Source organism: Tachysurus fulvidraco, chromosome 8 (assembly GCF_022655615.1).
Source record: "Tachysurus fulvidraco isolate hzauxx_2018 chromosome 8, HZAU_PFXX_2.0, whole genome shotgun sequence".
Classification (NCBI taxonomy): Eukaryota; Metazoa; Chordata; class Actinopteri; order Siluriformes; family Bagridae; genus Tachysurus; species Tachysurus fulvidraco.
The window spans coordinates 23,110,853-23,135,812 of NC_062525.1; the positions used below are offsets into that span (position 1 = coordinate 23,110,853).

The following is a 24,960-nucleotide window of genomic DNA, read 5'->3' on the forward strand; positions in this document are numbered from 1 at the left end:
CTGTACATTGTGGTCATTCACTAACTTAAATTTTTTTTTTCTTTCTCTCTCTCTCTCTTTTTGTTGTTTGACCCGTAATTGTTTATTAAGCTCTGAATCATCTTTAGGTTATTCTTCATCTAGCACTAAGGTGAATACCTCTCCTATAGGAATCAGTAGAGTTCCGGCACTGCATCTCAATGCCTTATCGTACCACTCTTCCCTGTTTTAATGAATAAGACTCTAAAGGTATTTTAAATTGTAGGCTTGGATTCAGTACGAAATATTAATGGGATGTATTTATATTTATATTTTTATATTTCTCAACAGTATGCATGCCTATTAGCAAGTGTTAGAGCAAAAAAATAATAATTATAATAATTACGTTGATGCTTACCATGATCATGAATATAGTATGTCATTTATTTTGTAGATTATGTAGATCATGTTATTATTTTGTAATTTTGACTATTAAAAAGAAAGGCAAGTAATGACAGCTTTGGGTGAAACGTGTCACTTTTATGTAGCTCTGAATTGGGCAGATGTTGGGGATTTTTTTCTGTGCATGGGGACGTGTATTTATGTTATCAAAGATCAGCTTTACTTTAATCAATATTACAATCACCAGTTAATAAATTGTTGTGTGTAGTAATTAATTATCAACTCATATCATTAAAAACAGATTACATTTCAGGTAAAAAGATTGAAGAAAATAATTAAACAGAAGCAACTGTGAGAGTAATAGTCTTTTGAAGAATCATAGTTCTCGAAGACACTTGTAATAATTTCACTACATTACAGTGCCTCCAAGAGGATTATCACGGTTTACGTTGGTAAGTTTTCTTATACTTAAATTTGCCTAAACTCTGTACCTGCTATCGGATTTCCATGAATAATGTCCCAATGAAGGATTCAGGAAGACATTTATTTCCCTCATTTATTTCTCATTGTGTATTATGTGTATTTTATAGTCAGTACGGGCCATCAGTACAGTAGCAGAGCAGAAGCAAATCCAGTCCTGAACTATTGTTCGTGTCTGTGTAGACTTTGCAACTACACAACAGTGTATCCAAGTGAATTGATGAAGGCAAATTTGTGGCACAAGACATATTGATTTATATAATTTTAACTGATTGCTGCGACGTGCCTTCATTACTGTAGATTTTGACAATTTTATTGTAAATTTATTGTATTTACATTTATATTGATGATGAAGCTTTAGAAGCACTTTCTTGCATAGCTATATTATAAATGTTATCCATACATCTTCTAGGTTTATACAGTGCCACTGTTTTTCTCCTGATCATTTTTTTGTGTGTTGGCTTGCTTAATTTGATTATTCATATTTTTGTCAATTTTTTTTATTATGTTAATGACATTAGTATGAAACGACACAAGAATTTAAGAAAAGTCCAAACATGTGTATTTAAAATAGAAATTTATCAACAAAACAGCAAAATCTGTATCAAAAGCATACATTTTACAAAGTTGTATGTTTCCTTAGAAATAGATTTACAATACATAGCATACAAAAATTATTTATGCTATTGATTCAAATTCTAATTTTTTTGGTCAAACTCACACCCGTACCCATAGATCTGAATGTGCACCAGGATTTTCATGAATGCAAAACTTCATAAATTCTTCAAGATTTGTTTTACAAATACATCCTTCTAGATACATGCTCCAGAAAAGAGTATTCAGACAAGTAAGTACAGATAAGTTCTTCTATAATAAGTCAAAGTAATTCACTCACAATGATGTGTAAAGCCCCAGTAATGTTGGCAGAGATCAGGTGCCTCATGTCATGATGCTTCTGCCTCTGTAGGAATGCTTCTCTTGAGATCATATGTTGAACCCAACTTTTCAAACACTACTATCTACCAAAAAGTTCTATGTTTTGACCCAAATAAATCATTTCAAACGAAATCTAATATTTGTAAATGCTATTAAATGTGCATGAGGTGCAGGAATGGAGATATTTGTGGTACTGTTCATTGCTAATTGTTTTCTATGCATCTGTTTTACCTGCTGCTTTTTGGTCATCCTGCAACTCTTTATTTATTTATTTATTTATTTATTTATTTATTTATTTATTTATTTTCTTAGCTTCACTCTAATCTTCATTATCATTAATCTGATAATAAATTGTCAAATCTAGCATGGTGCACATGTATGGGTGTGATTTCTTTTAGCTCCATTTGAAAGATATAGGGGCACGGTGGCTTAGTGGGTAGCATGTTCACCTCACACCTCCAGGGTCGGGGTTCGATTCCCGCCTCAGCCTTGTGCGTGCGGAGTTTGCATGTTCTCCCCGTGCTTCGGGGGTTTCCTCCGGGTACTCCGGTTTCCTCCCCCGGTCCAAAGACATGCATGGTAGGTTGATTGGCATCTCTGGAAAAAAAAATGTCCGTAGTGTGTGATTGTGTGAGTGAATGAGAGTGTGTAATGTTTTTTTGTTTGTTTGTTTTGTTAATAATGTGGTTCCTGAGAACTGAGCTTCACCATGACTTGCATGAACCCTTCGTAACTAATGGTGACCAAATAAAATTTTTTGCAGCATTTCTATCTCTGACCATGTAATTTGAAGCAAAATATTTTATTATAAATATGGATATTTATTATTATGAATGCTAGTACGTTTTTGTACATATAAGTAAGGTCAAAAGATTTTCACAACTAGGTCTAAATTTGATGTGGATATATGCAATGGAAATATTATTAGTATGTCTAAAGCTATAAAGGCACACTACAGTTTTTTTTTATTATTATTATTATCTATTTATTTATATATATATATTGTGTGTGTGTGTGTGTATATCTGTATATGCATGCTTAACAACAGTGATAAGGAATGGTGGTGTTAAAGTTAAATGACACCAGCAGTAGCAGATCTAGGAAGGCTGTTCCATTAGTCCCAGTACATTGTTGGCCCGTAACCTTCTGCTCAGCTATAACTGAGATGTAACTTTGACTTTTGTAAGTAAATCTTCATAAATCTGATTCCAAATACCAGTAATGGGGGAAAAAAGCTTACAGATGCTTATCATATGCGGCTTGGAGCGTTGGTGTTTTTAGGTTCTTCATGTCTTAGAGCAGGTCGGTAATCAGAATGGTAATAGGAACACACGAGGCATGAATACACCCTTGGCTGTGATGCCAGTCCATCAAGGGGCACCTTGCACACACATTCACTCACACCTAGAGCCAGTATGTTGTAGCCAGTCTACCTTTTGCATGTTTTTATGATGTGGAAAAAAACAAAAGAACCCAGGTTAAATATAGACTAGAGGAAAAGACTACCGTGCACGGAAACTCCACACAGGCACTGACTGTGCTTATCATATGCGGCTTGAAGCATTGATGTTTTTAGGTTCTTTGTGTCTTGTAGACCAGGTCGGTAATCAGAATGGTAACCGTAGGCCTACGCCACCCAAGGTGACTTGTTAAGCTCATCCCTTTTGCATCCTGCCTCACTGTGCATCCTGATCAATAATGTAGCATAATAACCCACAGCTTTAATCTTTATATATCTCCATCCGGATCCAGTGTAGTCAGCAAAACAGATTTTAAAGCATGACCCAAAAAGTGTCCAAGCTCAAAGGAAATTAAATCTGGGGGGGGGGCAGATTTAAAGGGCAAGATAGGTATAGAAGTGCGGATGGGGCAAACCACGCTAGCCGGAGAGGAAGTGAGAGAGAGAGAAAGAGAGAGAGAGAAGAGCAGCATCAGCTCGCATCCTGAAGCGCATCACACCACGAAGATCTCACGCACCGTCCACAAAGCAGCAAGAAGCAACCAGGAAAAGGACACTATGTCAGTAAACTGCACGGTGTGTCGTGGCCGGACATCGCCATTGGGTTTTTTCACAGGGATGCGGATTTCTACAGGCCGCTGACTGAAACACCGCAACGTAGGCTGCGTTTTTTTTGTTTTGTTTTTTTACTGTCTGCTCATCTTTAGATCACAGACTACATCCAAATCCCGCATGCTGCACAATGCTGGCTGCGCTGTGTCGGATGCGGTGCTGGATGCAGTCACACACAACAAGGCACAAGGCTGATTTGACTTTAAACGTGGTTGAAGGTTGAATGATTTGCTTAGTGACATCGACACTATTTATCTGTGTGTGTGTGTGATATGAATCAGTCATTCAGTGGGACAAAAACATAACATATGATATATCATAGATCATCAGCTATAATTATTAAGCTTTTATTCAGGAAACGTTCCATTTGTCTGTGTACATGTAATGATTCCTTGAGCTGTACTTCGAGGTGTAAACAAAAGAGCATCACTGACGCGTCACATGAGGAGACGAGCATCATCACCCTTTTAAAAACGAGGTCTCGTGCAACTCAGTGACGCATGAAGACTTGATGCAAATCAAATCAAAAATCTCGTGCGCAAAATCTACGTTTAGGCTGCAAAATAGCGCACTGCGTATTTTTTAGAGCAGTTTGCAGTTGCATCGATATGAATCTAGTTATTTGCTAATAAACGTGTCTTGCCTGGAACATGGATGTGCTGAGTGTGTGGTTTCAGGGTTTATTAGCACGTCATATCTTGTTATAAGATCTGTCCCAGTAAACTTGCTCGACTCCATTCTCTGTGAGCACTGGTGATGGGAAACACGACTCAATTTGCTGAGTCGACTCTTTCAAACCCTGAAAGTGAATCGAGCGAATTTTGATTCGTTTGATTCACTGCCAATACAGTGTCATGTGTAATGACACTAGTAAGAGCAGTTAGTCTCAGTCTTGTAAGGGTACCACATTCTGTTTAAACAAGCATCATTCACTCACTCATTCATTCATTCCAAGAGTCAAGTCAAGAGAAGCTTTTCTTGTCATTTCGACTATATATATATATATATATATATAAATGACGACCCATTAGTTCCTCATGAGTTCTTGGTTGCACTATTGTAAACTGTTGTAGAAAGGACATTATTTACATTTACACTATTTACTGTGAAGTGTCACCCAAATGAGGATGGGTTCCCTTCTGAGTCTGATTCCTCTCAAGATTTCTTCCGCATATCATCTCAGGGAGTTTTTCCTTGCCGCCGTCACCTCCGTCTTGCTCATTAGGGATAAGGATAGATATATATTCAATTCAATTAAAGTTTATTTGTATAGTGCTTTTTACAATTGACATTGTCTTACAGAACATAAACATAAAACAAATGGTTAATATAAAGAATAATATAATGGTTAACAGAATACAAAATTCAAGATTAATATTAGATATATTTAGTTCACAATGTGTATGTACAGTATTTATTCCTTTTAAGCAAGTCTGAGGTGACTCAGGTAGCAGTGGCAAGGAAAAACTCCCTTGTAAGGTAGATGGTAAGGAAGAAAACCTTGAGAGGAAGCAGACTCAAAGGGGATGATCAAGTCTGACATTGGAGGGTATGATTACAAAATATACAGTCTAACAAATGTTGTATTGTTGCAAAAGATCACATGGAGTTCACATCTCTTCTTAAGTATCACAGAGTCTAACTGGAGCTGGTAGATCTCTAGATGCCTCAGGAATTCTCAGAGTCGGCCTCATTAATATATAGCAATATATAGTATTTTAGATTTTAAGTTAATCTTTTTTAAATTAATTTTAAACTTTAATTGTATATATTACTTATGTGTTTTTATTTCTTCTTCTTCTTCTTCTTCTTCTTCTTCTTCTTCTTCTTATTATTATTATTATTATTATTATTATTCTTATTATTATTATTATTATATATTTATTTCTTTTTCTCTCACTTCTGTTTCCATACTTCTGTAAAGCTGCTTTGAGACAATGGGAAATTGTTAAATTGTTGGTCCTACATAAGACAAGACAGAGCTCAGGAATGAAAGTAAGTTGTCCTATCCACATAAAGTGCAATGTGTGCAGCCTAGTGCAAAGAGTGCAAGACAAAAGTTCGTGCAGACAGACAATACAAAACACTACAAGACAAAAAACAAGATAGTGCTGACCAGTGTGGACTCTGAGCGTTGTACAAAACATTGTGCAAAGGTATGTTTCGTACAACGGTCAGAATCTGTTTTTTTTTCCCATTCATTCATTCATCTTCACTAATCACTTTGGATTTATCCTAGTCAGAGTCACAGTGAATAAGAAGCTTAACCCAGGAACACACAAGGCACGAATACACCCTTTGGCTGTGATGCCAGTCCATCACGGCTCACCTTGCACACAAATTCACTCATACCTAAAGCCAGTATATTGTAGCCAGTCTACCTTTTGCATTACCTTATGATGTGGAAAAAAACAGAAGAACCCCTATCATGCATGGAAACTCCACACAGGCACTAACTGTGCTCAGGATTTAACCTTGGGACCTTGAAGTTGTGAGGTAGCAATGCAGTCTACTGGTAGTAGTTAAGGTGCTGGACAACCAATCGGAAGGTTGTGAGTTCGATTCCTATGTCCACCAAGCTGCCGCTGCTATAAGAGCAAGGCCCTTATCCCTCAGTTGTCTAAAAAAAGAGATAAAATGTTAGTCACTCTTAATAAGGGTATCTGTTAAATGGTGGAGATGTTAAACAAAAAAACCTTTATTTTGTTGGTCTCTGTGCCACACAAATTGAAAGGTAAATTGATTTAAGCTGATAACCCTGTATGCTTTAGCAATTATTATTGTTGGGATTGTTACAGACACGTTAAGGGCTTGAACTGTCAGTTAACTGCTAGAAATGAAGATCACCTTATCAAGATCATCATTATCATGAATGGAAAAGTTTAGTTTAAAAAACATGCTTTCGCACATACAATTACTGAATGTGCGAAAGCATAATTTTTCAGTTTTTACATGTTAATATCACTTGGATTGTACTTTCCTCCTTTTATCATAATTTAGAGAATTTATGTTGGCCTTCCAGAATGTGGATTATCTGTAGATTTCTACTCAACAGATTTTGATCAGATTCCATGTGTAAATAGATCTCACCAGTTTCTTGTCTTCTCCTGCAATTAGGGCTTATTGCAGGTTTGCTTTTATTGTAGTTTGCAACATTGGGGTTGCCAAATTGTGCCAAATACTTTCATCAATATTTCACCATCATAATGACTTGCCTCAAATCATCATATATGTATTCACAACACAGTCCAGAACTTTTACAGGTGTTTGAGTCATTCACACATGGCGTCTAAAGAAAAAGTGTATTGAAAACAGTATCCAAGATAAACCGCTATAAGTATCACAATTAATCAATTCATTTATACTTAACATATAAAGCACTGCTTGGCAAAAAATCTCATCATGTGGTCATATTATCTTCTGTGTGAAAGTGCAACAGATGGCACCACATGAGCTACTCTGCTATTCATATGGCAGGTTGCTACAGTACATGCAGTAGTCTGCCAATCTGAAGTTTCCACTCATTATGAATTTATTAGTCATCTTTTAGCCATATATAATATTGAATTTTACTTGGTTGATTCTTAAAAAATAACCCCAAATCATAACTTATGTGCTACATCTAACGAGTACTGAATCTGGACACACATTTAGTCATGATACAGACACAGACTCTTGGCCATGTGCAGTTTGTGAAAGCAACAAAAACATTATTGTTATAGAGCTTTTAACAATGGAAATTCTCTCAAAGCAGCTTTACTAAAGATAAGAAATATAGTACAAAAGTTTCATATTATACAAAAGCTCCAGATTAATATTAGACTTATATTCTAATGTGCTTTTATTTATCCCTATTGAACAAGTCTGAGGTGACTGAAGTCAGGAAAAACTCCCTTAGATGACACCAGATGCAAAAGTGAACCTCCTCTTCATTTGGGTGACACTCTGGGGTGTGATTATAAACTGTTATAAACAACGGAGTGTGTTATTATGATTAATGCCATTTCTACAGTCTGATGATTGTGTATTGATGAGGAGGTTGTTGTCACATGAAGTCGGTATCTTCTCACTGAAGGTCCGAAATCGTAATGAAGCGGTGTGTAACTGGACCTGGTAAACCACACAAAGATTGAAGAGTGGCATTGACTCATATAGTAGGTTATTATAACTTACCTGTGCTGTTTTAAGTGAACAAATACCTGCTTTTTCTGGACAAAACTGAACCAGTGAAATGAACCGTTCATGGTTGCGGATTAAATATTCGGTTCCTGTTGTGCTCCATTTCATAGGTACATTAAATTATATCTGAGTAAAAATTTCAAAGCTAGGTCAATTGAATAATCTTTTCTTTCATACAGGAGGGAAGGACGGCAGACGCTCTAAAACCCTTAGAGTGCTTTGTGAACGCTGCGTCAGCTGACCTCACCCACCAACGATCATGTTATCCATTTTGGCTGCGGGCTCTGTGTTTTTCCCGGGGCTCTTCCTCTTGTCCAAGCAATGTCTGAAACGGCTGCCTGGTCTGAGATGGGGCGAGGGGGATGCGGTCATGGTGTCAGCCAGGTAAAGTGCAGTGATTCTATTGATTTTAGTTTTCATTCATAGAGTAATGCAGGATATAATGTTAATGTACATCTCAGTCGAACTCATTCGAACACATTTACCTTTGCAAAACCTACATCAGGTTGGTGTCATCAGTCCAAGCAGTCATGGCCTCCTCAGCTGGTTACATCATCTCGACTTCCTGTGATGACATCATCAAGGATCAGTAAGTTGTTATTTAATGAAGTTGAAAATGGATCTTTATCAAATCTTTAAAAAAAAATTGCAATATAAACAGATTTTCTAGATCATTTCAAGCTTTTCTGGATCATTCATTGATTCATACCAGGTATATAATTATAATAAGTACAGGATTAGGTTAATGTGAGTCAAAACCATGTGATTTAATGCCCCCAAGTCCAAGTTCAACTAATGCAAGTTTGGGGGTGATTATTTTTCAATAATGTTTATAGTATCATGTATGATATAAAGTGCTTCATACTAATCCTGAGGAATAGCAGCACTTAAACAGCTCATAGCATTTTCAACAAAAAAATGGGAGACTGTCAACTGTTCTGATCGTATGTGTTGTTTTATATGTTGTTTATGTCAAAATTCCAGATCATTCCAGATTTTTTATTCCTCTAGCATTAAAATGATGCCTTTTTCTTTGACAAAGAAGCGTCTGTTTAGAGCAGCGGGTCTTTAGAAATGTGCGAGCCATGTGCTTTCAAGAATGTTATCTTTCAGGCACTGGCTGACCACCTCCTACATCCTGTTTGCTGTGCCCTACTTCGTGTACGATATATACGCTATGTTCCTGTGCTACTGGCACAAGCTTCAGGTCAAAGGTCATGAGATGGATAACGGGCCCAAATCCAAAACTGTGGTCCTGAGAAGCTACCTCCGCAGAGAGTTCCTCATGGTCTTACATCATGTCGTCATGGTCACCGTGTGCTTCCCAGTCTCCGTGGTAACAGTCGCCATGCATGTTTTTATTTGTGTAGTTATCTGCGAAAGGAAAATGTAGGGCCTCATTTTTGACCTAGATAAATACAGCATTAGATCAGAGAGCAGTGCTGGGGTTTCTCTCCTCCATCAGTTATCTAAAAAAGTCCATTGGTTTCTATCGTGATGACACATACACCACATTTCCACTGTGATTTTAGGAGGCTCTAGATTTAGGCCCATGGCTCTCAGGTGGGGTCTCGGGGGTCTGTGAAACACAGGGAAATTTTTTTTAGAGTGGTGAAAATCACAACCCATCATTAACAAAGTCCTTATAGTTATGGACCTGGTTTGCTGCTGAATAGAAACACCTGGGATTCGTTTCAACTATTGACTCAATAACAGCTTTGTCTATGAAGAACTTGAATCGAATGAATCGTAAGTTCAGAAATAGAAAGAGTTTGCTGGCAGCTAGGTAGCCATTTAGGCAATGTTTTTTTCTAGTCTTGTGCCTGTCCATTTTAAACACACAGAATCTAAATGTACCCTCAGAGGAGAAGTTATAAATAACAAAACCACTGATTCTGTAGAAACATCACTTTTTTGGAAGGGTTTTCTAGACTAGACCCCAAGCCTAGGGCTGTTCAGGTGAAATGCTGCTTGTTCATTCTGTGTGTTAACAATGTGATGTTGTTCCTTTCTCAGTTCTGGAGGCAGGGGAAGGGTGATTACTTCCAAGGCGTCATGTTCCTAGCTGAGCTCAGCACTCCCTCCGTCTGCCTAGGCAAAATCCTTATTCAGGTACATTCATTATTGATTTGATGAGTGTTTTCCCGTCCATCCCTCTGGCCTTTTTAATACTTATTCATCACTCTCCCCTAGTCATAAACAACAATGCATGCAATATTAAGCATGTAGTGCTCACACTATACATTAATGCGCATTTATTAATGGATTTCCAGATCCTCATAGACCTTTTTCCTGAACAGTGTAATCTCTGGCTTACTCTTAAGGCTTATAAATCTACTGTATGACTTCTGTATGATATAGTCGAAAGTGCTCTCCAAATAAATTTGGTAGCTAAATTTATACCAATTGGGACGCGAGGCAGTAAGCCGATGCTACTTGTATCGAATAATTTACCTAAAATTGTATTAAAATGCAGTAGTGCACAGTTTCTAGAGAAAATTTACTATAGAAATTCCAATATTTGGGGGCACGGTGGCTTAGTGGTTAGCACATTCGCCTCACACCTACAGGGTTGGGGGTTCGATTCCCGCCTCCGCCTTGTGTGTGTGTAGTTTGCATGTTCTCCCCGTGCCTCGGGGGTTTTCTCCGGGTACTCCGGTTTCCTCCCCCGGTCCAAAGACATTGTCCGAAGTGTGTGAGTGTGTGAGTGAATGAGAGTGTGTGTGCCCTGTGATGGGTTGGCACTCCGTCCAGGGTGTATCTTGCCTCGATGCCCGATGACGCCTGAGATGGCTCCCCGTGACCCGAGAAGTTCGGATAAGCGGTAGAAAATGAATGAATGAATTCCAATATTTTGAAATTCAACATTTATTTCTGAAACAAAATGTTAAAAAATTCACTGCAATATCATGCAAACTGTTTTCAGTGGACAGGTGCAGCCTGTAGTCCTAAAGGAAATTCATATCCAAGTGCATTTTGTTTTAACTAAAACAAATAGACAAATTGTTCACTGGACGACAGGATTTCAATACGTCACAGCGGATCCCTCCCCAGACACCCGGCTTCACTCTGAGTTCTTAACTGCATGAGCGAGCGTTTTTTTTTTTTTGCATAGAAATGAAACAGATAAAACAGATGAACATCACAAATGAACCTTCACAGATGAAACAAATAAAGCAGAGATATGCACTTCAATAACAGACACCTTTTTGTCCCTGATTAAAAAACAAAAACAAAAAAAACCTCACAGCTGCCATGTATTCTCTGTATGCAAAAACAAAACAGAGCACACGTCAGAATGCCTGCAAGCCCTGACTTGAAAGGCCATGTGCACTCTCAAGAGATCTTTGAGCTACAGTGCATGCAAAAGGACCCATTTATTACATGTACTGTGTTGTCATTTGGCTTAGGAATGGTTGTCTGTTTTCCTCCTCATAGCATCTCACTGCTCACTGTATCCTCATAGGTTAAGAGACTAGCTTTAACACTAGACACAATATCCTCTCATGCCTTTCATGCAGCAGTCACATACCCAGAGCCTGTCTCTATATCGACCATAGCCGAATGTGTGTCCAGATTCTCAAGAGCATGCAGAGGACACAGTATTAAATAGATCAGATGTATGCCACATTCACGTGTTAGGTATAATAGTTACACATATAAGTATGATTATATAGAATAGGGACATGGGTAGAGATCGTTCATTGGCCACTTTATTAGGAACATCATGCTAACACTGGGAAGGACCGATCCAGCTTGAATTCTTCATGGCATTGAAGGACATCGGAAACCTTTCTTTGAGATTCCGGTCTATGTTCACTTGACCGAGCTACAGATTAAAGAGCTTTCAGACGATCTACCATGTTGCAAAGCTGCTCTATTGGATGCAAATCTGATGACTGGGGAGGGTGTTAAAGTTATTAACACCGAACTTATTTTCATGTTCATAGAACCAGTGTGAGATACTGTGTGCTTTGTGGCATGCTGGGAGTAGTGGTTATAAGATGGGCAAATTGTGTCCTTAAAGGGAGGCAATGCGGTCAGCAACTTGTATTCAAGTGATGCACAACTGATACTAAGGAGCCAGGTGTTTGACACCTAATCATTCGTCACACCATTACACCACTTCCACCAGCCTGGATTGTTTACACAAGGCAGGTTTGGTTCATGAATACATACTAGTGTTGCCACAAATACAAATTCTGACCCATAGATCATTATATTATAGCAGAAATCAAGCTCCATCAGACAGCCTGATGTTTTACTAGACTTAGTTTTAAGGAATTTGTGCATACTATAGCCTCAGATTCCTGATTATGGAGTCGAACTGAATGTGGCGTTCTGCTCAATGACGTGCATTTTGAGCTGGTTTTCAACACTGTACTTGTAAAGAGTAGTTATTTAAGTTGTTGTAGCCCCTCAACCCAGACTGGCATTTCTCTTCACAATGGCAATACTGCCTTCAGAACTGCTTCTCATTGAATGCTTTTTGTTGTTCAGTCCATTCTTCATCTCTCCAGATGCTTTGGTGTATCAGAATCCCAAGAAATCAACAGTTCCTGAAATATTTAAACCATCTGACACTAACAGTCATGCCATGGTCAAAGTCATTGTGATTGCATTTTCTTTTCTTCATCTTTGATTAAATTTTGTTCTTAACTTCATTCCACGTTTTATTTTAATCGTCGTTTTTGTAATTACGGTGCCTTCTTCAGACAGCACATGCTGTGTCGTACAGTAAACCGTAACCTAATTACTGTTTCCTACATGAGAAAATCTGGAGCACTAAACAGAACATTGTTATAAGGAACAGAATTGGTGATGCAACTTTTCAACACAATGATTTGAGCGCTATCAAACCAAATGACATAAAAAATGCAATCAGGATGATTACAAGCTAATCATTCTCTGAATGTAACCCCATCCCATATGTTCAAACTTCTTTCCAAATTAGGTATTTGTGTTTTTTTTTTTTTACCCTTCCACTTGCACTTTCTCTCAGTACAAGCAGCAGCACACGTTACTTCACAAAGTGAACGGGGCTCTCATGCTGGTCACTTTCTTCATCTGTCGAGTCCTTCTCTTCCCCTACCTCTACTATGTTTACGGCAGGTATGGGTCTCCATTGTCCTTCTCACTTCTTTTAGCTTTTGCTTTCTCTCTATCTCTCTCTGTCTTTAACTTTTCACACCTGCTTTCTTCCAATTAATAAAACTTAATAGGAATCAATCTACTTTCCCTTTACTGATGTTGCTGTTTATGTGAAATGTTTTCTCCATCTTTTCCTTGTCAGATACGCGTCCATCCCTCTTTACCAGGTACCTCTTGTTTTGCCGTGGCAGTGTAACTTGGGGGCTGCTCTGCTCATGGCGCCTCAGCTTTACTGGTTCTCCCTCATCTGCCGTGGGGCTCTGCGCTTGTTCACTAGAGGCTCCTCACGTTCCCGTAAGCCCACCTCTCCGTCCAGGTTCCTGCCAGACCGACACTCATCTTCTTTTCAGCAAGCCAATGGCTACGGAGGTCAGGTGGACACCCTAGATCCACCCACCACCATGATCCACTAAGAAGAGACACTCAGATAAAGAACAACTGTATACCTGTTTGTATGTGTATGAGTTTGAGTCTAAGTGGGTCACAAAATGAAGCCTGATTGAATTAACTGTGCAGAAGAAGAAGAAGAAGAAGAGGATGAAGCTGATATAATCAAAGAAAAATATGTGACGTTGGATCTACACAAAGTGTAACAGAATAGTTGTACTATAGCAGTACAATACAGAACTCTTTTTAGCTCCAAGATCCCTGTACTGCATATAGGACTTCTTTAGTAGACATATAAGAGCTGTGCTCATAAAAAAAAAAACAACAAAAAAAAAAAAACAGAGAGAGACTGGAATGAACTTTGCAGTTGTGTTTGCACAGTAGGCAAGCCTATGTCAAATGCACAAATGTTTGAAAAACTGAGGCAATATGCGTCATTATTATGCATTATTATGACACTAACTGGGTTATAATGACTGATTAGAGAGGCATGTATTGATTTGCAAAAAATAATACATCGAACGACAAATTGAGTTTCATGGGGGGAAAAAAATCAAAATGCAAATATTTTCAAATAAATATTAGGTTTGTGTAAAACCTAACTGGCAATAAAATCTAAATTGATTTCATACACAAGATCTTACTTACTTAAACCAGAGATTAAAGACAGATCTGTAAAGACAATGAAAACTACTGGACTTTTTCACCCTCTATATAAAATCCTTTCTGGAATGTATTATTTTGTACATGCTAGTTCCTTGTTTTTAGACAGCCTGGCTAAGCTTAATAACCGAAGCATTAAAGAAAAGGGTGAGATGCTACTCAAAAGTCCTGACTTAAGGCCTTACAGAGATCTGTATAGGTACTTTAAGGCAGAACATTCAGGTAGATCTTAACCAGCACTATCAACTGTATCTATCTATATACTGTATCTATCTCTCTATATACTACTTGTATATACAAAGATAAAATAGGCAACCCTTGAATTTATAGGTAAAAAATAAACGATCGAAAATGTCGCTGCCTTATCCTTTTTGGAATTATATGTCCTTTTATTTCCTCTTTGCTTTTTTTGGTTATAGTAGAGAATTTAAATATAAATTTAAAAAAAACTACAGTGTGGATAATTCAAGGGGGAAATATTCTCATATAATAGAAAAATTCTCTATAACCTTTTTATTTAAGCTTAGTCTTTGACGATTATTTGTTTGTTGTAAGTTACAATTTATTTATTCATTAATTTTGCTAAAATTTAACAAACTTTTTAATTTAACGGTTTTAGTGCTCTGTCTGCTCTGTCTATTTATGTTCGTTATCATACTGGTTATGAAACTGTATGTTTGTATGATACCTGTATTGAATTACTAAATTATTAAAGTTATGGACTTATGATCCTACAGTAAACCTAAAATGTTTGCAACTGCTTTTTAGTTTTTTTAAATGACAGTGAAATAAACCACGTACAGGAGTGAGACTTGCGGTAGAGACAGTGTGTCACTTTCTTTAAAGAGTATTGAACATTGATCTTTGTGCTTTGAGAAACTCAGCCCAGACTACTGGTAAGTTACGTAATAATGCTTAATAATGTTAAAAGTGAATTTTCGACTTTTTTTGGAATGTACAGTACAGACCAAAAGTTTGGACACACCTTCCAAAAGTTTGGACACACCACCTTTTCAACAGGACAATGACCCCAAACACACCTCCAGGCTGTGTAAGGGCTATTTGACCATGAAGGAGAGTGATGGGGTGCTGCACCAGATGACCTGGCCTCCACAGTCACCGGACCTGAACCCGATCGAGATGGTTTGGGGTGAGCTGGACCGCAGAGTGAAGGCAAAAGGGCCAACAAGTGCTAAGCATCTCTGGGAACTCCTTCAAGACTGTTGGAAGACCATTTCAGGTGACGACCTCTTGAAGCTCATCAAGAGAATGCCAAGAGTGTGCAAAGCAGTAATCAAAGCAAAAGGTGGCTACTTTGAAGAACCTAGAATATGACATATTTTCAGTCGTTTCACACTTTTTGTTATGTACGTATATAATTCCAAATGTGTTAATTCATAGTTTTGATGCCTTCAGTATGAATCTACAATTTTCATAGACATGAAAATAAAGAAAACTCTTTGAATGAGAAGGTGTGTCCAAACTTTTGGTCTGTACTGTATGTATATGTTGCTCCTTGAGAAATTCAATGATTCACTTGTTCACAATGCAATAGTACCAACTGTAAACGAAGTAGAGGTGGAATCCATTTGCAGGATATAATGAAGATTTTAATGAAAGCCGAGGCAGACAAAGTGCCTAGTGTGGGTTGGCTTTGAGGAGTGAGATATAAAAGGAGGGGATATGCGGTAACTGGCAGGTAATTATAAACAATAAGTTATCAGATTTATCCTTGAAGGAACTGGGGGTTGAGTTTACAGGAAGGTATTTTCAGGCATAGATTTGTGGGTAGTCAAATGCATTGTCCAGGTTGGTATAGAGGGTGCGTACACCTTCAATGGTTTTCCTGGAGGTGTTGACTGTGAATTGCCCTTTGAAGGTGCAAGAGTTTCCCAAACCTCTTGGGTCAAAGACCTCTTAAGTGAGGTGTCTACGGAGGGGACATCTGATGGTTGCGTGATGTGAAGTGGCTCGAGGAGTCCTGCAGGCAGTTTATGAGGGGTGGAAGTTTGGGTACAAATGGCACAAGTCTTAAATGTATTTCTTGACATCTCAAATGGCCACCAGAAAGCATTACACATTCGCTGCGACGTTTGTTGAATGCCTGGGTCTCCTGAGCTGAGTAAACCCATTCTAATATGCTTTGTCTGAAACCAATGGTACATACTGTAGTGAGGGTGGGCATTCGGGTGGGGAAGGTTATCCCAAGATATCCCAACAATTAAGTTCTATGACAAGGGAGGTGGGCAGGATGGGCTCTGGGTCTGTACCTTTTCGTACAGGGTCATGGTGACAAGAAATGGCATTTACTTTGCTGTTCTTGGTTCCAGGATTGTAGGTGATGGAGAACTTGAACTGGGTGACAACGATGCCCATCTCGCTTGGTGGGGATTGATTTATAGGTGCTCCATAAATCCAGTTTAGTATTTGTGCTTCCCTGAGCTGTTCAAGGGTAGCAAATCAATAGCACAGTCCCAGGGTTTGTGTGGAGGCAGCTGGGAGGCGTGTGGTTTACTAAAAACCTCCATAAGTCCATAATATTCCAATGGAATGTAAATGTTGTGACTGATCTCAGGACGTCTTTTAATGGACATGGTACAATATGGCAGTTTGAGGTGGGACTTGAAACATGACTGTGGCATTTTGAAGATGATGAGCTCCTTGTTAAACCAAGATATTTGTAGGTTATGGTCCCGGAGCCACAGGTACAGTGGCAAATATGGCCATTACCTCAAAGTAAAAATGTCCAACATGCAGTGTGATTAGTATGGTATGGTGCTGCTATGGGTTGTCTTACACCAATGGTCTGAAGCATTTAAAGCCTCTGAAAGCTGCTCCTTAAAATGCTATTGTAGATCACTGGGACTGGGATGCCACAGGGTCAAACAAAACAGCAATTCATTAACACATTTATTAACGTGGGTACTTGTGACCTATTCATTCATTCATTTCACTCTTCATTCGTTTGATCATTCGTTCATCTCCAGCAGGTGCTTCATTCATCTCAGGGTCACAAAGAATCCAATGTTGCATTTGTACATTTATATTTTGGGAAGAAAACCAAAACAGTTTGCAATGAAATTTTGCATGTATGATAAAGAAGTAATCAGTGTAAACCTGTACACATCGACTTGGGAGGCTGTTTAACCACTCACCTCACAAAGGTGGCCTACATTGTACTTTTGTAAATAAATGATGGTTACATCTACGGACTCCAGACCTGAATACATTTCTGAGGTCATGACATCTGTCTACAGTTAGAAATGAGGAATCTTTCTTCACAAAACTGAAAAAAATCAGACCAGGGAGGGAGGAAATGGATGGGGTCAGTGCAGAAAACCATGTCCTTCCATGCCAAAAGAATTGTAGGGTTTCTATGACAATTTACAGCACTAACATTCCAAGTAATCCTTGGGTGACTACATTGATCATTGATCATACATTGATCATAGAAAGCAAAGGCAAAGGCAAAAAAAAACACTGCTAGCATGTCTGTGTGCTAATAGGTTTGTATAACTGTATAAACTCGACTATACCAGGACAGTGTGAAATTCAGTTCATAAATTATTGCTCCTCTTGATGAAAATTGGAATTTTAACATATTTTTTTATTCATATTCATGAAGTTTTAGAAAAACAGCCCAGATTCTCATCCTGTAATCTCTAATAGTTTTATGAGAAATTCATAGATTTACAAATGTGTGCTGCCCTCTTCGGTTTAAACCACAGAAAACCTGGAAACGGAGATGGGCATTTTTGGGATACATCTGCATGTTGACATGGAGATACTGGGGTCTTTTTGGAGTGTGGTTGAGATCCATAGCCAAGAATGAACATCTTGGCAGAAGGGACCAGGTTTTAGACTGGAATATTCTGATATGCTAAGCATCAAAGACCCTCCCTCTATTCAGATTGCCGCAAATATTACAATTGTAACAATCGGATATATATTTATGATGGTTTTGTTTTAGCTGATATTATACCATTAAATCCACCTGCCTAATAAGGTGTATGTCCCCCCATGTGCCAACAAAACAGCTCTAAGCTCTTGAGGCATGGACTCCACAAGACCTCTGAAGGTGTGCTGAAAGTCATCCAGCACATACCACAAACTCTTGGGATTTGGAGGACAATACAAAGTTCAGTTTAACAGTTTAAGGTTTCATCCTCTCCCCATCTGCATCGGTGAATCTAGGCTGACCATGACCCTGTGGCTGATTCACCAGCTGATTCCCTTGGAGCACTATCCACTGCACACCAGGAACGTGCTAGCCATCACAAATTGGCAGATTTCCTACTAACACGTTTGAGAATTGAGTGTGTACTACAGAATATATCCCACTGTTTAACAACTTTAATTAGGTAATTAATGTGATTCTTTTCACCTGCAAGTGGTTTTAATGTTATGACTGATCAGTGTAGTTGTTCTCCCTGTGTACCAAATGACATTACTTGCAATAATGCAATGTGATGCAATTTAAATAGGTGTATTTCCTTACTTAATTGTTCTTACACTATGCTGTGTGAAGAGCTTTTCTACAGTCAAACATCTAAAATTAAAGTTCAGTACATAAAATAATATATTTGCAGATTCCATACTGTTACAGCCCTGGTGTGTATGAATGCTGGCTTACTCATAGAAACCTTCTATGAGTCTGGTTCCTCTCAAGGTTTCTTCCTCATATCATCTGCTGCTTTGAGACAATGTAAATTGTTATAAGCCTTTCACACAGAAATACAATAAAAATTTTAATTCTAAACGTTAGTAAACATACTAGCGATGACAAACTCTAATGCCTAACTCTGAACCTTCCAGCATCTTAACAACTGAGATGATGTGCTTCTAAAGTAAACGCTGAAAGGTTTCTCAGACACAGAAACCATGCTCTATTGGTCCACTCACCGGGTCAGACGCTTCATGTAGATTTACAGAAAGCATCACGCACATATACAAGCGGAGTCTACAAATCAAAATATTGTCATCAACATAACACATTTATTCAAATGGATAATGTTTCACTTGGAATCTCTTTCACACATTTCATGTTTTCACTCAGTGTGTTTATTGTATAAAAAAAAAAAATTCATAAACATGTCATCATCTGTTCTTAAAAATGCAATGGATCACACACCAGAAATAAGGGTGTGACAGACTTGTCCCTATCCCTGTATATTTCCTCAGTATCTCCTCTGTCTGGGGCTGAAGATGGTGCTGGGGTCACTGTCTCTCTCTCTCTCCTTTTCTCTTTCCCTCTGAGTGCTGGGGGACGAGCGCTCTTGTGCGGATTTTTCACTTTTGAAAAGGTCGCGACCTGTCCTGAGGATCTGTTCTTCGAGCTTTTGGTGGCGCTTCATGTCGAAGAGCACCTTGTCGAGCTGAGCGATTCGCTTCACAGAGGAACGAGCGGAGGATCCTGGTAAGAGCAAAGCAAGTGACTAAGGATTTTCATCATTTCAGAATTTCCTTGTAGAGAAACAATCAAATACCGAACACTATTCATAAAGATTATAATATATGATCTCAGTGAGCTTCTATAATTTAGATTAAAAAGTGACCCATTATATTAGAGATGTTCTAACATCTGTATGTAATAAATGTAATGTAAATGTAAACATCTCTGGCACAGAGCAGAAATGTCATAGAGACAAATGATACCATTTCTGCCGCTATGACATATGGCGAGGTTCACGATTAGTTGGTTCACTCCTGAAATGTTTTATGATCACAGAATTGGGCACTGAGGTAAAGCTCATACCTGGTGTTCTGCGTCGTCCAAGGAATGAATTCTTGGGAGTCATGGAGCTTTGCTCTTCTTCAAAATCAAACTCAGTAGGTGTTGGAGGCCTGCGAACAGAAAACAATCCACAGACTTTATACTAATTTTATAAACATTCCCATATGAAAAATAGCTTAAAAAAGGTTTCATTACACACTGCACACGAGTCGAGTGTAGATAAGCATGCCTTGAATTTACAAATAACATGTCAACGACTGTGGCTCCAAGTGCGCCAGAATGAACGCGAGGTTCTACTTCAACAAAAACGGCTTATTCAAGACAAACCTGGTGTGTAAATGAGCAGTTTCAGAACAGTGTCACCTAGTGGTCAGGAGATTATAATTTTCACTTATAATTTATGTATACTTTGTCCTATGATCATAAGTGTTATCATAAGATTCAGTGAAGCATCTTAAAGTACTCGATCCACAATTATTGCTGCTTGTTTACAAAGTAGAAAAAGCGAAACTAACAACCTTCTGGGAACAATATTAACTACTAACACTGCTAAACACAAACACCCACACGCATGCAGACACAACGCATTGGATAAGCATTCACTCACTTGCGCTCGCTCTCCTCCTGCTTGTCCTCGTCCGAGTTCTCGCCGTCTCTCTCTGGAGAAGGAGTGCGTGGTGGAGTTGGAGGTCTGCGAGGTAAAGGGATCCACTTCAGCTCCAGCATTTCTTCTTTAGCCATGAGTTCATATAAACGCTTGATCTCCTCAGGTGGAGGCATCCAGGTCTTAGCTTCCTCCAGCTCCTCGTCGCTGTATGGGATTTCCCACTCGTCTTCCTCCCGCTGGCGTCCGTTGGTCATGTCTTCATCCTCCTTTGTTCCCTCGTCCTCTTTGTCTTCTTCCAGTAACTCTGTGTCTTTCTCCTCATCTGAGAAATGTTGACAAATTAAAACAGGTAAATCAGTCTCACACACTTCCACACTCTGTAACACACACACAAAATCAAACATATATACACACACAAAATCAAACACACACACCATCACACACACAAAATCAAACATACACACCATCACACACACACCATCACACAAACGTCCACACAAACAAACTGAAACACACACCATCACACAAACACAGTCAAACATACACAACATGCACACACACTTCCACACTCCGTCACACAAAAACATACACACCATCACACAAACTCAATCCTGATGTGCTCTCTCAGTCACACCCACTCTTTCATTTCTGTCAGAGAAGTAAAACCTCTGACACAGGAGGTAAAACCTAATATCGATCTCAGTGTCTTTGACCAGAATCAGATTAAAATGTCTCTGACCTACTGTGAAAATTTTAGTAATAGGGACAAGATTCTTCTTTTAAGCTGCTACTGAAACTGCAGGCTTCTTTTAAACAGAAGACACACTTCCCTCTGAGAGCAGTACCCATGTTCCAGTGTCCACACTGAGCGCTCTGCTGTACAGGAAAATAAAATGTTCTCATAAAATAAAGGCATCTTGCTCATTTTTATACCTTTTTCATCCTCTGTCATGTCTTCGGATTTAGTGGCTCCTTTGCCTTCTTTTTCTGTGTCCTCTTCTGTGGTTTTCTCCTCGTTTTCCTTCACACCCATCGTCTCTGCTCTGTCTGAGAGCGAGGACTCCGCTTCCTCCACTGCCTGCATCACACCTGCTTACAGAGGACATGATTAAACACGGCCTGATCGACCCAATGAAACATACAAACAACTCTGTATCACACAGACACACACACACACAATCACAAATATACACTCACACACACAGAGACACACACAGACAGACAGACAGACAGACAAAGACACACAGACAGACAAAGACACACACACACACACACACACACAGACAGACAAAGACAGACACACACACACACAGACAGACAAAGACAGACACACACACACACACACAGACAAAGACAGACACACACACACACACACACACAGACAAAGACAGACACACACACACACACACACAGACAAAGACACACACACACACAGACAAAGACAAAGACACACACACACACAGACAAAGACAGACACACACACACACAGACAAAGACAGACACACACACACACAGACAAAGACAGACACACACACACACACAGACAAAGACAGACACACACACACACACAGACAAAGACAGACACACACACACACACAGACAAAGACAGACACACACACACACACAGACAAAGACAGACACACACACACACACAGACAAAGACAGACACACACACACACACAGACAAAGACAGACACACACACACACACAGACAAAGACAGACACACACACACACACAGACAAAGACAGACACACACACACACACAGACAAAGACAGACACACACACACACACAGACAAAGACACACACACACACACAGACAAAGACACACACACACAGACAAAGACACACACACACAGACAAAGACACACACACACAGACAAAGACACACACACACAGACAAAGACACACACACACAGACAAAGACACACACACACAGACAAAGACACACACACACAGACAAAGACACACACACAGACAAAGACACACACACAGACAAAGACACACAGACAGACAGACAGACAGACAAAGACACACACACACACACACACACACACACACAAAGACACACATACAGACAGACAAAGACACACACACATTGACAGACAGACAAAGACACACACACACACACACACACACACACAGAGAGAGACATACAAAGACACACACATACAGACAGACAAAGACACACACACATTGTCTGTCTGTCTGTCAGACAGACAAAGACAAAGACACACACACACACACACACACACACACAGAGTAATTTACTCCGGTTGTCTGATGCATGTTTCTTTCCTGTCATGATTAATTGATCTTATAGATGTTTATAACAGGAAGTGGTTTATGCAGTACACTGTGCTACATCCGACTCACAGCTGAGCTGAGAAAGATTGATGAAAAACCTACAATGGTGTAGAACATACAGAGTTCTTACCGTAACGAGCTCACATGAAGAGATGCCTGTGTGTTCTGGATCAGAGCAGAAGCTTTACAGCGGGTTTAATCTACGACTTCTGGTCTCCATTGTTTATTGTGATCAATGATGAACTGAATGTTTACTTCTCTGCTAGACTCCCGCCGTCTGCGTCATCCAGTGGCGTGATCATTTGACCACAGCGCCACCTGCGTTCGGGGGACCATCATACACACAGGACCTTAAATACTGTTACATTAAACCAAACAAATAAACAAACAAACAACAAAAACAGTCAGTAACACTACAATAATCAGGATAGGGGATGCTCTGAGACCAGGGTTGGGAATCTGTCAAATAAACAAATAGTAGAAATAAATAATCCAACTAAACACGTATTCCTTTTAAATTAATATTCTATATTAAATTTAATTATTTAAACTTTTATTTAATAGTTTAGTCAACTGAATTACCACTTTGGTTAATTATTTGGCGTTTCAATTAATTAGGCGTGTAATTGATTTCTATTATATTGCCACCCTGCGTCACATTAAAGACTTTTAACTTGTCACGCAGAACCCACGTCCTGCCATTCCGGAAACATTCATAACCCTGACACCATATTTCCCCCCACCCATATTCTGATAAGCCTGCTTTTCCCGCGATGATTGGCTATCAGCGTCCAGCCTAACGAATTTTCAGAAAAATCGTTGTTGATTCGACAGTTGCCCTTTCAGTATGCGCTTTATGGGCGGGACTTAATCGGAATACAGGTGGGTAAGAATTAACCCCAGTTTGACGGCGTTTAGTTGGCCGCAAGTGGAGGCGATTTGTATTGGAGATGAGTTTTGAGTGGCCCTGGCAGTACAATTTCCCCCCGTTTTACACGTAAGTACACAAAGCCGGCGTATAACACTGACAGTGGGCTCAGACTCAAATATACATCTTCACTGGCTTTGTGTGGTGAGATAATGATTTGTGTAAGAGACTTGTCTAGTTTTTCTCTGAGGCCGCATCCCAAACCGCACTTTACAGCCTGTGTAGGTGCCCTCGGTCCGCTAGGGAACCGTGCTTGTCACACACTATCTAGTAATGTTTAACGTGCTGCTACTTGGGATTGAGCCGTACTTCTGGTTCACTGCTACGGAAGTGTGTGTGTGTGTGTGTGTGTGTGTGTGTGTGTGTGTGTGTGTGGTGAGTTATTGTGAGTGAATTGAGTGTGTGTGTGTGATTGAGAGTGAGTGAGTGCTAGCCTTAGTGCTAATGTGTTATCTTCTTAGTGACAGAAATCTTGAACATTGATGTATTTAAGGACTATTGAATGAGTTTAACAAGCTATAAGGTTAATGTGACTGGCTTCAGTGTTGGGTGGAGGTGGGCTGTAGTAGGGGGTTTAACCCTGTTTGTTATGGTTATTAGACTACAGCCCAATGCTGACACCAGGCAGAAGCAGCTGGCGGCTTGGTGCTCTCTCGCCCTGTCATACTGCCGACACAGGAAACTCTACACTATGGACGTACTGGAGGCACAGGAGAGCCCCATGTTCAACAACAAGAAGATCGAGAGTATCCTTTAAGTACACACACACACACACACACACACACACACACACACACACACACACACACACACACAGCGATGTTTTTAGGGTACAGTAGCTAATGCATGCGCAGAAATATTACAGATTTTAGTGTGCATTATAACAGCTGATGGGAAAAATATATAAACATATAAAATGTGTGTGTGATGGTCAGGGGTGTACAAACATTTGGAAAATAGTGAATCAGAATCAGCTTTATTGCCAGGCATGTTTACACATGCGAGGAATTTGTTTTAGTGACAATCTCCACAGTGTAACAGGATGTCATATGCAGTATAGAAGAAATTGTATGTACACATTTACAGGTGTGAAAATGTGCAGTTTAAATAAACATATGAAATATACATATGCAAATAAGTATACAATATATACAATT

At 39.2% G+C, this 24,960-nt stretch overlaps 3 protein-coding genes across 4 annotated transcripts in view; 2 read left to right on the top strand and 1 right to left on the bottom strand.

Moving 5' to 3' along the window:
- Nucleotides 1-854: 854 nt before the first annotated feature.
- Nucleotides 855-14,106, top strand: tlcd3bb (TLC domain containing 3Bb). Of its 2 annotated transcripts, none has more exons than XM_047817520.1 (7): nucleotides 855-1,687; nucleotides 8,206-8,410; nucleotides 8,532-8,615; nucleotides 9,140-9,362; nucleotides 10,043-10,138; nucleotides 13,029-13,138; nucleotides 13,320-14,106. In XM_047817520.1, the coding sequence occupies exons 2-7, from the start codon at nucleotides 8,286-8,288 to the stop codon at nucleotides 13,588-13,590; spliced, it is 909 nt and encodes a 302-aa protein (XP_047673476.1). In that variant the 5' UTR covers nucleotides 855-1,687; nucleotides 8,206-8,285; the 3' UTR covers nucleotides 13,591-14,106. The 2 variants fall into 2 exon arrangements, with proteins under 2 accessions (XP_047673476.1, XP_027019002.1); XM_027163201.2 differs by lacking the exon at nucleotides 855-1,687 and adding an exon at nucleotides 3,023-3,892.
- Nucleotides 14,107-19,200: 5,094 nt separating this feature from the next.
- Nucleotides 19,201-23,193, bottom strand: pagr1 (PAXIP1 associated glutamate-rich protein 1). Its single transcript, XM_027163287.2, has 5 exons — nucleotides 23,006-23,193; nucleotides 21,502-21,657; nucleotides 20,569-20,890; nucleotides 19,983-20,071; nucleotides 19,201-19,640 (listed from the first exon to the last, which is right to left on the bottom strand). The coding sequence occupies exons 2-5, from the start codon at nucleotides 21,650-21,652 to the stop codon at nucleotides 19,405-19,407; spliced, it is 798 nt and encodes a 265-aa protein (XP_027019088.1). The 5' UTR covers nucleotides 21,653-21,657; nucleotides 23,006-23,193; the 3' UTR covers nucleotides 19,201-19,404.
- Nucleotides 23,194-23,721: 528 nt separating this feature from the next.
- Nucleotides 23,722-24,960, top strand: part of vps25 (vacuolar protein sorting 25 homolog) — a 9,587-nt gene continuing 8,348 nt past the window's right edge. Inside the window, exons 1-2 of the mRNA XM_027163288.2 lie at nucleotides 23,722-23,872; nucleotides 24,404-24,549. Of these exons, the coding sequence (XP_027019089.2) occupies nucleotides 23,826-23,872; nucleotides 24,404-24,549 (193 nt within the window). The 5' untranslated portion in view covers nucleotides 23,722-23,825. The remainder of the gene's footprint in view (nucleotides 23,873-24,403; nucleotides 24,550-24,960) is intronic.

Bases quoted from the DNA above. Each gene is read 5' to 3' on its own strand.
- tlcd3bb (XM_047817520.1), top strand. From the start codon at position 8,286: ATGTTATCCATTTTGGCTGCGGGCTCTGTGTTTTTCCCGGGGCTCTTC. The intron at 8,616-9,139 runs GTAAGTTGTTAT...GTTATCTTTCAG, and splicing joins GATGACATCATCAAGGATCA to GCACTGGCTGACCACCTCCT. The intron at 10,139-13,028 runs GTACATTCATTA...ACTTTCTCTCAG, and splicing joins TAGGCAAAATCCTTATTCAG to TACAAGCAGCAGCACACGTT.
- pagr1 (XM_027163287.2), bottom strand. From the start codon at position 21,652: ATGCAGGCAGTGGAGGAAGCGGAGTCCTCGCTCTCAGACAGAGCAGAG. The intron at 20,891-21,501 runs GTATAAAAATGA...AACATTTCTCAG, and splicing joins CATGACAGAGGATGAAAAAG to ATGAGGAGAAAGACACAGAG. The intron at 19,641-19,982 runs GTATGAGCTTTA...TGCTCTTACCAG, and splicing joins TGGACGACGCAGAACACCAG to GATCCTCCGCTCGTTCCTCT.